This window comes from Phocoena phocoena, chromosome 7 (assembly GCF_963924675.1).
Source record: "Phocoena phocoena chromosome 7, mPhoPho1.1, whole genome shotgun sequence".
Taxonomy (NCBI): Eukaryota; Metazoa; Chordata; class Mammalia; order Artiodactyla; family Phocoenidae; genus Phocoena; species Phocoena phocoena.
Genome location: NC_089225.1, coordinates 61,481,593 through 61,500,103, shown reverse-complemented (window position 1 = coordinate 61,500,103; position 18,511 = coordinate 61,481,593). Strand labels below are relative to the sequence as shown.

At 38.3% G+C, this 18,511-nt stretch overlaps 1 protein-coding gene across 4 annotated transcripts in view; it reads left to right on the top strand.

Moving 5' to 3' along the window:
* Positions 1-18,511, top strand: part of ZNF385B (zinc finger protein 385B) — a 312,776-nt gene that overhangs the window by 212,544 nt on the left and 81,721 nt on the right. For all 4 annotated transcript variants that reach the window (XM_065880693.1, XM_065880692.1, XM_065880691.1 and 1 more), the window contains one exon: positions 16,007-16,152. In XM_065880693.1, coding sequence (XP_065736765.1) covers positions 16,007-16,152 — 146 coding nt within the window. The remainder of the gene's footprint in view (positions 1-16,006; positions 16,153-18,511) is intronic.

Here is an 18,511-nt window from a genome sequence, read left to right as displayed (position 1 = left end):
AAAAGTCATTCATTGCATCTTAGTGAAAGATTCAACAATTTGTGTAAAAGCTGGCATATTACCACTAACCCAAAGGACATTGTGGCTTAAATCATGATGTGGCTTCACTGCTGTTTTTGATGCAGCACTTCATTATTGCTTATAAACTTCAGGGTGGTACTCAGAAGAAGTTATTTTTAAAGTCAACATTCTGCCAGAATGCTGCTGCTGTTGGAGCACTTTGGAGGGAACCCTGAACTGCCCCGAGGGAGATTCAGGCACAAAACTGCCAATTGTTAAGATTTTACAGACTCAGAGTTCTAGATATACTTTTTTCTCTTTGGCATCCCTGGATTCTCTGTCAGTCTCCTCTAGCCACTTATGAAGTGCAGCAAGGAAATATCAGCATTAAAGGGAACTTTTATTTTCTCACAAATCATTTTGAGCAAAATCAAGCTGGCAGTAGAAAAAAGAACTTAAGAAAACATATTTATCTTAAAATTACGCAAACTTGAGAGTATTTCAAGATGTTCTTCTTGTTGAGGAATTTTGCCTCTATGTGTCAAAGTAGTTTACTAAAGTTAATAACATTGAATATATCACTTTAAAAAAATTTCTATTGAAATGTAACGTACAGAAAAGTGCACATAAATGTACGGTTGAATGAATGTATACACACATACACACCTGTGAAACTAGCACTAAGATCTAATAAAAGAACATTTCCAATATCCTAGAAGTCCCTTTCATGCTCCCTTCCAGTCACTGCACCCTAACCTCATCCTACCCTTCCTACAAAAATCGCCATAATCCTAACTAACAGCATAGATTAGTTTTGCCTGATTGTGTACTTTAAATAAATGGTATCATATAGCGTGTTGATATATGTTCATTTATTTTAGTTATTTTTCTCAACATTACAAGGTTTATTCGTTGCTTCACATCACCATATACCATTTTATCTTATTGCTGTATTCCATATTATGTGAATGTCAGGTTGTGTGAAGATACCAGAATTGTTCTTTCTATTGTTGATTAGTTAATTGGCCAGTTTTCAATTTGGGGCTATTATATATAGTATTGCTATGAACTTTCTCATACAGATCATTTCTGTTAGCTATATACTTGGACATAGAATTGCTGAGTCATAGAGTAAGTGTATATTCAGTTTTAGTAGACATTGCTAAATCGTTTTTCAACGTAGTTATAACAATTTACACTTCAGATAAGAGCTCTGGTTGCTCCATATCCTTGTCAGCACTTGGTAATCTCTGTCTTTCTTCATTGTAACCATCCTTGTGGGTATGTAGCAATATCTCATAGGTTAATGCATATCCCTAATGACTAATGAAGTTAGGTGCTTTTTCATATGTTTACAGGCCATTTTAATATCTACTTTTGTGAAGTGTCCATTCAAGTCTTTTGCCCAACTTTCCTACTGCGTTGTCTTTGTCTTACTGATCTGTAGGAGTTCTTTATTCTAGATTCAAGTCCTTTGTCAAAATACATATATTGTGAATATCATCTCATACTCTCTGGATGGCCTTTTCATTCCCTTGATCATGTCTTATCCTTACATTCGTATTCTTAATAGAGTATATTTGTCATTTTTTTCATTTATGATTAGCACTTTTTGTTTCCTATTTAAGAAACCTTTGCTTACTCCAAAGTCACAAAGATGTTCTGCTTTTCTCTTTACTGTTTACCTTCTGATCCAGAAACACTAAGAACTCCTGAGTGCCTGAACAAGTTTTAAATTTTAATACATTCCATATTTCTATGCTTTTGCTTATGCAGTTCCCTTCACCATTCTCCCATACCCACCTCTCAAAATACTAACCATTCCTCAGGCTTGTCTTAAGAGATAGTTCACCTATGGAAATATTTATGAACCCAGCTCCTAACCAGATCTAATTTCTTTCTCTCTTGAACTTCCTTAAAATTTTGTTGATAATATATGACAACTGACATATCCTGCCTTTTATAAGTATTAATGGATTTAACTATTTATGCTTTCCAGGGATATGGCATAGTGTCACAGGGGTAGGAATAGTTCATAACTACAGTAACAGAAACTTAATGAACACTTGCTAGGTGCCAGGCACAGGGTTAAGTACTTTGTATAGAAAAATCTCAGTTAGTTCTCCTACCAGTCCTATAATGCAGGTCCTCGTATTTTCCCCAATTTATAGAAAAGAAAATAGAGGTATATAGAAGTAAAATCACTTGTCTAAGGTCATACAACAAGAAAGTGGTGGACCTGAAAGTCATATGCTTTCTCCTGAATTGGTGCTTTTAATGTGTATAAGACAGCAGCCTGAAGGACATGCCATAGTATCATGGTTATCCCAGACCTCTATGAAAATAAAAAGGAGTGACTCCTTCTCAAATTGAGGGTAGAAATTATTTCTGCCTAGACATTCACAGTACCCATTACTAAATTAAAAGCTCCAAGAGGTTTTGCAGAAAAAAACCACTTCAAACTTCCATGAAACCAACATTTTCTATATGTATTTGATGATAGACTCTTTTTCACGTAACAACTTTATAAATAGCCTACTTTTTGGAATGATTGCATGGGCTTTAGAGTCAAACAAACAGGAGTTTGGACCCAGACCCTACCATATATTGTGATCTTAATCTCTCCAAGCCTTACCTTTCTTAACTGTAAAATGGGAATAATAATACAAACCTCATAGAATTGTGTTATAATTTAATAAAATAAGGGACACAAATCACTTAGCACAGTACCTGGCATAGAGTAGAATCTCACTAAATGGTAGTTTTTATTTTCTTATCTTCTCTTAGTAAGTAAAATAAATTCTGTCTGACTCAGTTTATACTCCCTGTAACTGTCAGCACTGTGCCTTGAACAGGTGGTCCCCCATAAGTGTTTACTGAATTAAATAATACTATTATTTAGGGAAGGTTATTTTTAGATATATTCTTATAGAGCATTAAAAAAATCTTATATATTTTAGTTATCTCAGCATCAATACTACATTAAGCTCAAATGAAAGTTTTAAAGAATTCCCAGTTGCAAAGGAGATCCAACATTTTAAATCTCTTAGTTTGATGGTAAAATGTTTCTATCTACAGCTAGAGAATGTGTGTATGTAACTGAGGTATTTTCAGATATTCAATTTGGTTACCATGGCATAGTAGTAAAAAGCAGAATTAAGTAGTCAGGTTGCCTGGGTTTGAATCCTGACTCGTCCTCGTACAAACTGTATGAAATTGGGCTTAATCTCTTGGTGCCTCAGTTTGTCATCTATAAAATGGGCCTTGTTCATTGGGTTATTATAAGTATATTTGTATATGTACTTGTACATATACTCATTCAATATACAGAAATGATTATACACTTAATATATAATATTAACATATAAATGATATATGATAAAAATGATATAAATACATAATTTTTATATATAAATGAGTATATGTGGAAATGTTATATACTTATATGTGTGTATGCATATGTAATGTGCTTAGGGTAGTGCCTGGTATATGCACTATAAAAATGTTATCTCTGTTATTATGTTGTGTGGCCTTTTCAGAAGCACAACCCTTTATCAGTCACATAAACTATTCACCTTTCTCCCACACTTCGCTTCTTGTTTTTCTCGCACGGCAGACGGATAAAAATGGAAATAGTGAGGGAAGGGGTGGAGGAGATGCTGGTTGGTGACTGTCTGGTAAGAGGGAAAGTTACTCCGTATAAGGCGCAACAAAGCTGGAAAAGCAATAAAAAGAGAAATCTGAGTTTAGTGGAAAATCTGAAATGCCACTCATTTTAATTTCTTTAAAGAAATCTTTGGGAGTTCTATAATCGACATTGTCTCTGCCTAATAGATTTTTATAGTATGTGAAGTTTTTTATTTCAGTACTCCCTAAAGCAAACATACATAATAACGGCATTGGAAGAAACTCCTGCCGCAGGATATATTGTAGACTGTATGCACATTTGATCTCATTCTGAAAATGCTTCTCCATGCAGATTTTCTGTGACTTTGGCATACTCTCCTTTCTAAGAATGAGATGTTTTGTTTGTTTGTGTTTTGGTACCTAAAGAAAGCCTCAAAGTTATAACCTAAGTAGACCTTCAAAGGTCTATTCCTTAGGCTCAGGACTACAGCAATCATTTCAAGTGTCACCTGGTCCTCAATGGAGGTTTTATTGTGCTGGATTATGACATAATCCACTGACATAGTAAGGCACCTATTATGTTACAGAGGCAGTTGGCTGAAATAATAGTTTTCTTTATGACCATAGTGGTGAGTTGCCCTTCACATATTGTTGGTTTCATAGCTGTAGATGAATACAACTTGGATTTTACCATCAAAATGAAATTTATGGGAGAAGGTTAATTACATGCTTATGGGAGAATATACAGATGTGTGGAATTTCCATAATGAGAGTGGTGACTGTTAGATCTTTGCGGTATGCATGTTTGTACATGTGTGTTTAATTTTAGTACAGGGAGTTTCATAAATATATATACATTAACTGATATAAAAAGCCTTATTTTCAAATAAGGTGGAGAACTATTATGACTCAATTTATTATGCCACATACAAGATTACATCCTATGCTTTGAAACAGAAATACATATAGGAAGTATTTTACATAATATTGCCAAATCCTTGGTACAAACGACAGAGGGTTGGCTCTTTTCCACGAGAACAGCAAGGTAACGGGAACATTTTACCACCCTTTGTGTTGAAATACCTACTCATATTTTCAATCTTCTTTTCCTCAGTGAGTCCTTGAGTTTTAGAGAGATTAAGCATTTTCTTTCAGGGTGCAACGCATTTTGTTCCAATATCTGCTTGTATCTCCCACTGACTTTTGGGCATCCCGAGGTGAGGAGAAATATTCCCCAGCAGCAACAGCAGCAGCAAAATCTGGAAAAGGTGACAGAGGGATCAAAGCCCAAACTCACCTGTGGAAAAAGTGCAGTTTATTCCCACTCATTTTCCACTTGCAAAAACGTCCTTTGAAGCAGTCAGTTTTGGTGAAGTGATATTAAAAAGCAGGTATTAAAAGTGAAAACAGCAAGGTTGAGGTGAGGGAACTGATGAAAGCATAGTTTATATATATATATATATTTTTTTTTAACATCTTTACTGGAGTATAATTGCTTTACAATGGTGTGTTAGTTTCTGCTGTATAACAAAGTGAATCAGTTATACATATACATATGTCCCCATATCTCCTCCCTCTTGCGTCTCCCTCCCACCTTCCCTATCCCACCCCTCTAGGTGGTCACAAAGCACCTAGCTGATCTCCCTGTGCTTTGCAGCTGCTTCCCACTACCTGTCTGTTTTACACTTGGTAGTATATATAAGTCCATGCCACTCTCTCACTTCATCCCAGCTTACCCTTCGCACTCCCCATGTCCTCAAGTCCATTCTCTACGTCTGTGTCTTTATTCCTGTCCAGCTCTTAGGTTCTTCATAACCTTTTTTTCCCCATATATATGTGTTAGTGTATGGTATTTGTTTTTCTCTTTCTGACTTACTTCATCTGTGTGACAGACTCTAGGTCCATCCACCTCATTACAAAAAACTCAATTTCGTTTCTTTTGATGGCTGAGTAATATTCCATTGTATATATGTGCCACATCTTCCTTATCCATTCATCAGTCAGTGGACACTTAGGTTGTTTCCATGTCATGGCTATTGTAGATAGAGCTGCAATGAACATTTTGGTACATGACTCTTTTTGAATTATGGTTTTCTCAGGGTATATGCCCAGTAGTGGGATTGCTGGGTTGTATGGTAGTTCTATTTTTAGTCTTTTAAGGACCCTCCATACTGTTCTCCATAGTGGCTGTATCAATTTACATTCCTACCAACAGTGCAAGAGGGTTCCCTTTTCTCCATACTCTCTCCAGCATTTACTGTTTGTAGATTTTTTTGATGATGGCCATTCTGATGGGTGTAAAGTGGTACCTCATTGTAGTTTTCATTTGCATTTCTCTAAATTAGATTAGTGATGTTGAGCATCCTTTCATGTGTTTGTTGGCAATATGTATATCTTCTTTGGAGAAATGTCTATTTAGTTCTTCTGCCCATTTTTGGATTAGGTTGTTTGTTTCTTTTATATTGAGCTGCTTGTATATTTTGGAGATTAATCCTTTGTCTTTTGCTTCATTTGCAAATATTTTCTCCCATTCTGAGGGTTGTCTTTTGGTCCTCTTTATGGTTTCCTTTGCTGTGCAAAAGCTTTGAAGTTTCATTAGGTCCCATTTGTTTATTTTTGTTTTCATTTCTGTTTCTCTAGGAGGTGGGTCAAAAAGGATCTTGCTGTGATTTATGTCATAGAGTGTTCTGCCTATGGTTTCCTCTACGAGTTTTATAGTGTCAGGCATTACATTTAGGTCTTTAATCCATTTTGAGTTTATTTTGGTGTGTGGTGTTAGCGAGTGTTCTAATTTCATTCTTTTACATGTAGCTGTCCCATTTTCCCAGCACCACTTATTGAAGAGGCTATCTTTTCTCCACTGTAGATTCTTGCCTCCTTTATCAAAAATAAGGTGACCATATGTGCATGGGTTTATCTCTGGGCTTTCTATCCTGTTTCATTGATCTATATTTCTGTTTTTGTTCCAGTACCATACTGTCTTGATTACTGTAACTTTGTAGTATAGTCTGAAGTCAGGGAGACTGATTCCTCCAGCTCCATTTTCTTTCTCAAGATTGCTTTGGCTATTAGCGGCCTTTTGTGTTTCAAATTGTGCAATTTTTTGTCCTAGTTCTGTGAAAAATGCCATTGGTACTTTGATAGAGATTGCATTGAATCTGTAGATTGCTTTGGGTAGTAGAGTCCTTTACACAATGTTGATCCTTCCAATCCAAGTACATGGTACATCCTTCCATCTGTTGGTATCATCTTTAATTTCTTTCATCAGTGTCTTATAGTTTTCTGCATACAGGTCTTTTGTCTCCTTAGGTAGGTTTTTCCTAGGTATTTTATCCTTTTTTTTGCAGTGGTAAATGGGAGTGTTTCCTTAATTTCTCTTTCAGATTTTTCATCATTAGTGTATAGGAATGCAAGAGATTTCTGTGCATTAATTTTGTATCCTGCATCTTTACCAAATTCATTGATTAGATCTAGTAGTTTTCTAGTAGAGTCATTAGGATTCTCTATGTATACTATCATGTCATCTGCAAACAGTGACAGCTTTACTTCTTCTTTTCGGATTTGGATTCCTGTTATTTCTTTTTCTTCTCATATTGCTGTGGCTAAAACTTGCAAAACTATATTGAATAATAGTGGGGAGAATGGGCAACCTTGTCTTGTTCCTGATCTTAGTGGAAATGGTTTCAGTTTTTCACCATTGAGAACGGTGGTGGCTGTGGGTTTGTCATGTATGGCCTTTATTATGTTGAGGTAAGTTGCCTCTGTTCCTACACTCTGGAGGGTCTTTATCATAAATGGGTGTTGAATTTTGTCAAAAGCTTTTTCTGCATCTATTGAGATGATCATATGGTGTTTCTCCTTCAATTTGTTAATATGGTGTATCACATTGATTGATTTGCGTATATTGAAGAATCCTTGAATTACTGTGATAAACCCCACTTAATCTTGGTGTATGATCCTTTTAATGTGCTGTTGGATTCTGTTTGCTAGTATTTTGTTGAGGATTTTTGCATCTTTGTTCATCAGTGACATTGGCCTGTAGTTTTCTTTCTTTGTCACATTTTTGTCTGGTTTTGGTATCAGTGTGATGGTGGTCTCGTAGAATGAGTTTGGGAGGGTTTCTCCCTCTGATATATTTTGGAAGAGTTTGAGAAGGACAAGTGTTAGCTCTTCTCTAAATGTTTGCTAGAATTCGCCTGTGAAGCCATCTGGTCCTGGGCTTTTGTTTGTTGGAAGATTTTTAATCACAGTCTGAATTTCAGTGCTTGTGATTCGTCTGTTTCTATTTTCTATTTCTTCCTGTTTCAGTCTTGGAAGGTTGTGCATTTCTAAGAATTTGTCCACATCTTCCAGGTTGTTCATTGTATTGGCATATAGTTGCTTGTAGTAATCTCTCATGATCCTTTGTATTTATGCAGTGTCACTTGTTACTTCTCCTCTTTCATTTCCAATTCTATTGATTTGAGTCTTCTCCCTTATTTTTTTGATGAGTCTGGCTAATGGTTTATCAATTTGGTTTATCTTCTCAAAGAACCAGCTTTTAGTTTTATTGATCTTTGCTTTTGTTTTCTTTGTTTCTATTTCATTTATTTCTGCTCTGATCTTTATGATTTCTTTCCTTCTGCTAACTTCGGGGGTTTTTTGTTCTTCTTTCTCTAATGGCTTTAGGTGTAAGGTTAGGTTGTTTGTTTGAGGTGTTTCTTGTTTCTTGAGGTAGGACTGTATTGCTATAAACTTGCCTCTTAGAACTGCTTTTGCTGCATCCCATAGGTTTTGGGTCGTCGTGTTTTCATTGTCATTTGTTTCTACATATTTTTGATTTCCTCTTTGATTTCTTCAGTGATCTCTTGGTTATTAAATAGTGTATTGTTTAGCTTCCATGTGTTTGTATTTTTCACAGATTTTTTTTCCTGTAATTGATATCTAGTGTCATAGCATTGTGGTCGGAAAAGGTACTTGATAAGATTTCAATTTTCTTAAATTGCCCAAGGTTTGATCTGTGACCCAAGATATGATCTATCCTGCAGAATGTTCCATGAGCACTTGAGAAGAAAGTGTATTCTGTTGTTTTTGGATGGAATGTCCTATAAATATCAATTAAGTCCATCTTGTTTAATGTATCATTTAAAGCTTGTGTTTCCTTTTTTACTTTCATTTTGGATGATCTGTCCATTGGTGAAAGTGGGGTGTTAAAGTCCCCTACTATGACTGTGTTACTGTTGATTTCCCCTTTTATGGCTGTTAGCATTTGCCTTATGTATTGAGGTTCTCCTATGTTGGGTGCATAAATATTTACAATTGTTATATCTTCTTCTTGGATTGATCCCTTGATCATTATATAGTGTCCTTCTTTGTCTCTTGTAATAGCCTTTATTTTAAAGTCTATTTTGTCTGGTACGAGAATTGCTACTCCAGCTTTCTTTTGATTTCCATATGCATGGAATATCTTTTTCTATCCCCTCACTTTCAGTCTGTATGTGTCCCTAGGTCTGAAGTGGGTCTCTTGTAGACAACATATATATGGGTTTTGTTTTTGTATCCATTCACCCAGTCTATGTCTTTCGGTTGGAGCATTTAATCCATTTGCATTTAAGGTAATTATCAATATGTATGTTTGTATGACCATTTTCTTAATTGTTTTGTGTTTGTTATTGTAGGTCTTTTCCTTCTCTTGTGTTTCCTGCCTGCTAAAGAGAAGGAAGAGAAGTTCCTTTAGCATTTGTTGTAGACCTGGTTTGGTGGTGCTGAATTCTCTTAGCTTTTGCTTGTCTGTAAGGGCTTTAATTTCTCTGTCGAATCTGAATGAGATCCTTGCTGGGTGGAATAATCTTGGTTGTAGGTTTTTCTCTTTCATCACTCTCAGCATGTCTTGCCACTCCCTTCTGGCTTGCAGAGTTTCTGCTGAAAGGTCAGCTGTTAACCTTATGGGGATTCCCTTCTATGTTCTTTGTTGTTTTTTCCTTACTGCTTTTAATATTTTTTCTTTGTATTTAATTTTTGGTAGTTTGGTTAATATGTGTCTTGTCATGTTTCTCCTTGGATTTATCCTGTATGGGACTCTCTGCGCTTCCTAGACTTGATTAACTATTTCCTTTTCCATATTAAGGAAGTTTTCAACTATAACTCTTCAAACATTTTCTCAGTCCCTTTCTTTTTCTTTTCTTCTTCTGGGACCCCTTATAATTCGAATGTTGGTGCGTTTGATATTGTCCCAGAGGTCTCTGAGACTGTCCCCAATTCTTTTCATTCTTTCTTCTTTATTCTGCTCTGCAGTAGTTATTTCCACTACTTTATCTTCCAGGTCACTTATCTGTCCTTCTGCCTCAGTTATTCTGCTATTGATTCCTTCTAGGGAGTTTTTAATTTCATTTATTGTGTTGTTCATCATTGTTTGTTTGCTCTTCTATTCTTCTAGGTCCTTGTTAAACGTTTCTTGTATTTTCTCCATTCTATTTCCAAGATTTTGGATCATCTTGACTATCATTACTCTGAATTCTTTTTCAGGTAGACTGCCTATTTCCTCTTCATTTGTTTTGTCTGGTGGGTTTTTACCTTGCTCCTTCATCTACTGTGTGCTTCTGTCTTCTCATTTTGCTTAACTTACTGTGTTTGGGGTCTCCTCTTCACAAGCTGCAAGTTCGTAGTTTCCATTGTTTTTGGTGTCTGCCCGCAGTGGGTGAGGTTGGTTCAGTGGGTTGTGTAGGCTTCCTGGTGGAGGGGACTGATGCCTGTGTTCTGGTGGATGAGGCTGGATCTTGTCTTTCTGGTGGGCAGGACCACATCCAATGGTGTGTTTTGGGGTGTCTGTGACCTTATTATGATTTTAGGCAGCCTCTCTGCTAATGGGTGGGGTTGCGTTCCTATCTTGCTAGTTGTTTGGCATAGGGTGTCCAGCACTGTGGCTTGCTGGTCGTTGAGTGGAGCTGGGTCTTAGCGTTGAGATGGAGATATCTGGGAGACCTTTTGCTGTTTGATATTACATGGAGCCGGGAGGTCTCTGGTGAACCAATGTCCTGAACTTTGCTCTCCCACCTCAGAGGCACAGGCCACAGGCCTGACACCTGGCAGGAGCACCAAGACCCTGTCAGCCACACAGCTCAGAAGAAAAGGGAGAAAAAAAGCAAGTAGGCAAGAATAAATAAATAAATAAATAAATAAATAAATAAAATAATTAAAATAAAAAATAATTATTAAAAATTAAAAAGTAATTAAAAAGAAGAAAAAAAATAGAAAGAAGAGAGCAACCAAACCAAAAAACAAATCCACCAATGATAACATGCACTAAAAACTATTTAAAAAAAAAAAAAAAAAAGGACAGACAGAACCCTAGGACAAATGGTAAAAGCAAAGCTATACAGACAAAATCACACAAGGAAACATACACATACACTGTCACAAAAAGAGAAAAAGGAAAATATATATTGTTGCTCCCAACGTCCACTGCCTCAATTTGGGGATGATTCGTTGTCTACTCAGGTATTCCACAGATGCAGGGTACATCAAGTTGATTGTGGAGATTTAATCCGCTGCTCCTGAGGCTGCTGGGAGAAATTTCCCTTTCTCTTCTTTGTTCGCACAGCTCCCGGGGTTCAGCTTTGGATTTGGACCCGCCTCTGCGTGTAGGTCACCTGAGGGCGTCTGTTCTTCGCTCAGACAGGATGGGGTTAAAGGAGCAGCTGCTTCGGGGGCTCAGGCCGGGGGAAGGGAGGGGTACGGATGCGGGGCGGGCCTGCGGCGGCAGAGGCCAGCATGACGTTGCACCGGCCTGAGGTTTGCCGTGCGTTCTCCCGGGGAAGTTGTCCCTGAATCCCGGGACCCTGGCAGTGGCGGGCTGCACAGGCTTCCAGGAGGGGAGGTGTGGATAGTGACCTGTGCTCACACACAGGCTTCTTGGTGGCGGAAGCAGCAGCCTTAGCGTCCCACGCCCGTCTTTGGGGTCTGCGCTGATAGCCGCAGCTCATGCCCGCCTCTGGAGCTCGTTTAGGCGGTGCTCTGAATCCCCTCTCCTCACGCACCCCAAAACAATGATCTCTTGCCTCTTCAGCGGTTCAGACTTTTTCCCAAACTCCCTCCCGGCTATCTGTGGCGCAATAGCCCGCTTCAGGCTATGTTCACACAGCCAACGCCTGTCCTCTTCCTGGAAGCCGAAGCCCAAACCTCTGAAGCCCAAGCCTCCGAAGCCCAAGCCTCAGCTCCCAGCCCCAACCCGCCTCAGCGGGCGAGCAGACAAGCTTCTCAGGCTGGTGAGTGCTGGTCGGCTCTGATCCTCTGTGCGGGAATCTCTCCGCTTTGTCCTCTGCACCCCTGTTGGTGCGCTCTCCTCTGCGGCTCCAAAGCTTCCCACCCCCACCCTCCATCTGCACCAGTGAAGGGGCTTCCTAGTGTGTGGAAACCTTTCCTCCTTCACGGCTCCCTCCCACTGGTGCAGGTTCCGTCCTTATTCTTTTGTCTCTGTTTTTTCTTTTTTCTTTTGCCCTACCCAGGTACGTTTGGAGTTTCTTGCCTTTTGGGAGGTCTGAAGTCTTCTGCCAGAGTTCAGTAGGTGTTCTGTAGGAGTTGTTCCACATGTAGATGTATTTCTGTTGTATTTGTGGGAAGGAAGGTGATCTCCAGGTCTTACTCTTCCGCCATCTTGAAGGTCTCCCCCCGTAATTTATATTTATTCAGAGGATCTACCAGTACTTTAAAACAATCTGTGTTTTACATGGCAAATTGTCTGTCATTAAAATGCTAATGAGATGGTAAACAGCTGCTAAGTTTTTATGCTAATGAAGGGTGGCAGCTAAGTAGTTTTCAAGCCCTTTTATTAGCCTAGAGATTTGATTGGGTAAGGGGGATCATTGTACATTCTGACCTTTGTTGATGGATCAATCTGTCAAGTTCCATGTTGCATTCTATTTGATTTGAGTTTGTTAGTACAAAGTGACCCTTGCAGGCTCTCCAGGGCCATGTGTTAAAATGTTATCAGAGCCACCATTGTGGGCTTAGAGAAAGAATTTTGCTTCCCTTTGGGAGACCTACAATGGCAAAATAATTATATATTTGTTCATCAGAAATGTTAAAAGACAAAATTCAACTGAGTAAAATTTAAAGATCTGATCAGTTTTATTGAACGATTCATGAATCAAGCAGCATCCCCTCCAGTGAGCAGGGCTACAGAGAGGAAAGATTCTTAAAGGCAAGACAAGAAAGTCGTAAACAAAAAGGATTATTTCAGGCTTAGGTAACCTATCTATGGGGGACAGAAGGGGTCTGTGTGGCAGATTACTTCCTCTTCCTTTGGGGGATGGAGAGGGCTAACATGACCAGTTGCCTCACTGGTGCTGACCAGAAGATTCCACATTAACTGGTTAGGATAACATTCCTGAGTAGGATTACATTCCTAGGTTCTAACTGCAATTAGGTTAGGAACTAGCACAAGTGACCCCATTTTAGGCCTTTTGTTTCTTTTTTAACAGGCAGCTTTAAGTATACTGTATGCTTTTAGACTTTAGACTTTTGACAATTATAATAAGTGTAAATAGTAAAAGGCCATTGGTCTAATATAAGAAATACCTGTTTTTCAATTTAGCTAAGATTTGTTTTTTTCTTTTTTTGGCTGTGTTGGGTGTTCGTTGCTGCACACAGACTTTCTCTAGTTGCAGTGAGTGGGGGCTACTCTTTGTTGTGGTGAGCAGGCTTCTCATTGCGGTGGCTTCTCTTGTTGCGGAGCACGGGCTCTAGGTACACAGCTTTAGTAGCTGTGGCATGCAGGCTCAGTAGTTGTGGCTCACGGGCTCTAGAGTGCAGGCTCAGTAGTTGTGGCGCACGGGCTTAGCTGCTCCACATCATGTGGGATCTTCCCGGACCAGGGATAAAACCCATGTCTCCTGCAGTGGCAGGCAGGTTCTTAACCACTGCACCACCAGGGAAGTCCCTTAGCTAAGATTTTGAAGCAAAGCTTTTAAGATAAATATTTTAGTAAATGCCTCTGTAACATTTGACATATTGATAAAATATATCATCTTGGACCTGCAAGCTCTGAAGTTAGCAATGTTAGAAGAATAATGTGTAATTAAATGCAGGGTGGTTATGTGAACGCCAGGCTGAGATCAGAGTATTTACTTTGGCATCAGAAAAAGAAAAAAAAAATTCTGTTTGACCTATACTTTTGGCTGATTCTCTTTGGCTGAGTCCTACTCTATATTCCCTAATGGACGGGCTGACCTAAAGACTTGCCATTACGGATAAATGCTTCAGATGCCCTTCTCTTTTTTCAGTTTTTAGGATCAAAGTAAATGAGGTATGACAGTCCATTAAACACTACTGCGAGTAATGTTCTGGAATGGTTTGAAATATTATGCAGAGTTTATTAAGGAAATTCATTACCAAAAAATATACCATTGAAATAGAAATTTTAACTATTCTGGGACACCGTGAAAGAAGACTGGTGGAAATTTTAATAGTCAGAGCATTTTCCCGTACTGTTCATTTCTCCTTGAAGCCAGCAGGGAATTTTAGGCATATAATTATTTGTGGTCCTATGTAGTTATGTCAGGAGAAATTGGAACCTTCATACACTGCTGGTGGTAATTTAAAATGGTTTAGCCATTTTGGAAAACAGTTTGGAAGTTCTCAAAAGGTTAAACCATATGACTACCATATGACCCAACAATCCCCAATTCCACTCTTAGGTATATATGCAAGAGAACTAAAAACATGTTGCCACATAAAAACTTAGAAACGAATGTTCATAGCAGCATTATTCATAATGGCCAAAAAGTGGAAACAACCCAAATGCCAATCAACTGATGAATAAATAAGCCAAAAATTGTACATCTACAATGAAGTATTATTCAGCTTTAAAAAGAAATGAAATTCTGATACATGCTACAACACGGAGGCACCTTAAAAACATGCCAAGTAAAAGAAAACAGTCACAAACAACCTCACATTGTATGATTTCATTTAAATGAAATGTCCAGAATAGACATATCTGTAGAGACAGAAAGTAGACTAGTGGTTACCAAGAGCTGGAGGTGTTGGGAAGAATTGGGGGTGTCTGCCAGTGGGTATGGAGTTTCTTTCAGGGATCATGAAAATCTAATATTGCCTGTGGTCCTGGTTACACAGCTCTGAATATGCTGAAAATCATTGAATTGTACACTTCAAGTAGGTGAATTTTATCTCAATATGCCTGTTATATTTTGTTTAAAAAGGGCATATCAGAGCCTGTCTCCTGGAGAGCCACCTGCAGGAGCGATTACTTATCTGCAGTATGCAGAGCTTATAGGCTAGAGAAAAATGCATGTTACCCTGGAGAGGAGTGTTTTAAATCTCCTACAGACAGGTTACACCAGATATGTAAAGACAGCTAATGAATTATTAAAAGGATAGTTGCTAAAATAATACAAGGCTCTTTAGAAATAAAAGTTGAAGTCAAGAATTTGGTTCCAAATCCTCCCTGTCCCCCAAAACCCTGCCTGTACCCTGATTAAAATCACCCCTTTTAGATTCTCTAACTCTCCAGTGTCCAGACTAAGGGCAACTTTCTGTTTGTTTGGGTTTTTGGGGGGGGTTTTTTGTTATTTTTTTTGGGGGGGGTAGGAGTTTATTAACTTATTTATTTCTGTGTGAGGCACGTTTCTGTGTGAGGGCTTTCTCTAGTTGTGCCAAGCAGGGGCCACTCTTCATCGTGTTGCGCGGGCCTCTCACTATCGCGGCCTCCCTTGTTGTGGAGCACAGGCTCCAGACGCGCAGGCTCAGTAGTTGTGGCTCACGGGCCTAGTTGCTCCGCGGCATGTGGGATCCTCCCAGACCAGGGCTCGAACCCGTGTCCCCTGCACTAGCTGGCAGATTCTCAACCACTGCGCCACCAGGGAAGCCCCCTGTTTGTTTTTTTAAGAGAACAAATTGTTTGAGTGATAACTTTCCTGGGATTGGACAGTAACTCTAAGAGTCCAAGGTTTCTTCCCCTGGTAAAAACCCTATAATTATCTCTGATTTGCATAAAATGCGCCGACTAGCCATTCAATAATTGTGAATAGTAAATTGCATCCGGCTTCAAGAGGCTCCCCCCCTCCTCTGTCCTACATTTTTGGTGAACAAGAGGATGATATTCTGCCTCACCTGCCAGCAGGATCTGTGTACTATGTATCTCAGCAGAGTCTGAGCAGCCTTTGACCTTTGCCATAGGGACACATTCTGTTTCACTGTCTTAGACATTGAGCAAGAAGACCCTTTTTAAGTGTGTTTTCTCCTCCTGTGCCATTTGCTGACTCCCAGCATAACTCTCTTGCTTGTAGGTTGCAGCTCAGCAGTCTTGTTTTTGCACTGTAAATTGGGGAGGGAGATGGATATGAGCAAGAAATTGAATTCATTTTTGTTTTGTTCTTGGCAGGCAGTACATGCCACTCTACTACCCTTCCTGCTCTTGTGCGCACACCTACCCTGATGATGCAGCCTTCACTGGATATCAAACCATTTATGTCTTTTCCAGTAGACAGTAATTCTGCTGCTGTTGGGCTGTTTCCAAATTTTAACACAGTGAGTAAATGCATTTTTATTTTATTTGTCTCCTCCTCAATCTCTTTCTTTCATTACAGTTGTGAATAAGCAATAGATATAGGCTGTTTCCAAACTGTGTAGTTTTAGACCATATATTGGTTATATATTATGAAAGATAATGCTTCACCCATGAGAGTTAGTCCAAACAATAACCAGCATATTTATTTTATAAATATTTCCACAGGCGACTTTTCACCTGTTACTTTGTGCAATTTTGATAGACTTTTCAATGGCTTGAGAACCTGTATCTTTTCTGGGATGCTGTTCACATGCTCAAGAACACAATTTAGAGGTATCAAGCCACACTGATTTTTCCCTACTAGTAGAAAGAAAAAGAAAGTGTATGTTTCATCTTCCTGGGTACATTTTTATTTGGGAGATTTTTTAGATAAAGACTCTTACACAAACAGAATTCTTATTTGGAGGCTATTGTAGATTATGTGAATCTGATTCTATTAGTAAAAGGAAAAAATTCATTTTAGATCGACATGTTACTTGTCTGCATGATACTTTGACATTCCCTTTAAACCACGTGATAAATATTAGTGAATTACCTATAATTACCAATGTTCTTCATTCAGGTCAGCTGACCTTCTTCTGTTTGAATGAAAGACAACTTTGTAGGTATGCCAAGTGGAACATGACATCTTTCAACAATAGAATTCAGCCTAAAATCAGTCCATAGCTAGATTCTAAGCTTATAGCAAAAGAAAAGGTTAACCAGTTCAGATGATTGCATAAATTATGTCTGTTCAGTCAATAAATACAGTCAGTTGGGGTATGATGGTCTACATGAATGATACAGCATTATAGAAACTACCATAATCAAGAAAAGGAATTGCATTACCAGACAGTGAACATCTGAAGTACTGCCAAATATTTCCTTCTGCAAATGTATCTTCTGTATGAAGTGAAAACATCAAGAGGATTTTTCCTCAAGGGATGTAAATAAAATGTGCTGACATGCCTTCTGTTGTGGCTTAGGCATTGTAAGGTAATTAGAGGGTAGGGGAAGAGCCAGCTTTTTAAAGAGCACTGGCCTCGACTTAGCAAGTAAACGGTTGAATACTTTCGTCCTCTTGGGCTTTTTCAGACACAAGTCACACAGGTTTTTTTTAAAAGGCCTGAAAGGGTGAGCAGCATTTCTAGTGCAGTGGAGCAACTCAGTAAGATAAATCATGCCTGTCCTGGTCACATTAATCCATCAGGAGTGACCATGCCAAAGCAACACATCGTGCCATTTTAGAGAACTTGAACTCAAACATGCTTATCCTGTCCTCTATCTAAACATGGGTGATACATTCCAGACATAATTGAATTAAGCTATACTTCTGAAAACATTTACTAGGTCTTTGTATTTTGATTAATGTACAATTGGAAGACAGCACTTATAGCCACTGCAGAATTCCAGTCACTGTCAGGGAGCAGTACTGATGACGTGGGTAAGCATAAATGTCTCCTACTGTGGTTCACCTTTCTGTATTTTGTTTTTAACACGAGTAATACTTATTTCAAAAATTCAAATAAAACATTAGCATTCAAAGCAAAATGTCAAAGTCACCATTCCCGGCCCCTGCAGACACACTTATCCCTTCTCTAGAGGAAAGCGCCCTCAGCAGCTGGTATGCATCCTTCCAGCCCCTTCTAGATGTATGTTATGTACATATATAATAGGAAACCAATCACTGTTGTCTTTTTACAACTGTGATCATCTGATTAGCGCTATTCTCTAAGTCACTTTTAGAGAATTTCTAAATGTCTTATATATACTTCTTTGTTCTTAAGGGCTGTAAAACAGAAATGAAAAGAATATTTTTATAAGTTCTTTTAAAAAAGATATCTCATAATGGCTTTTTAATGTTGTGTAGGGCTTACAGATGTATTAACTTGTCTTTTTTGTTTGTTTATTCTATACAGCAATTAACCTTATGATGTATTTGAGGAAATCCAAGGAATAATTCTAAGAGATGTTTGTTGTTTTTTCTTCTTAGAGGCAAATAAACTTGTAATTTTCAAATGAAAAATTTTTTTTTCGTGAAAGTGAAGAATATAGAAATGAACTGCATGATATAGTCATTTTATTCTCTCTATATTATATCCAAGGCATTTATTGGATACAGAGTCCTTCTGGTAATGTATTAAAAATTAAGTCATTGCAAGTGGGACCCTCTATCATCTTGCAAAAAAATGAATTTATGGGATCATGGGATTACCCTTGATTTTTCACTGATTTGCAGTTTCAATTACTCTAATCCTTTTCCTATGGACTTTTCCATTCCAGTGTCTAACTCACCCAACAGATTTCCTAGGGCAATTTCATAAAAGTCACTGTCCACAT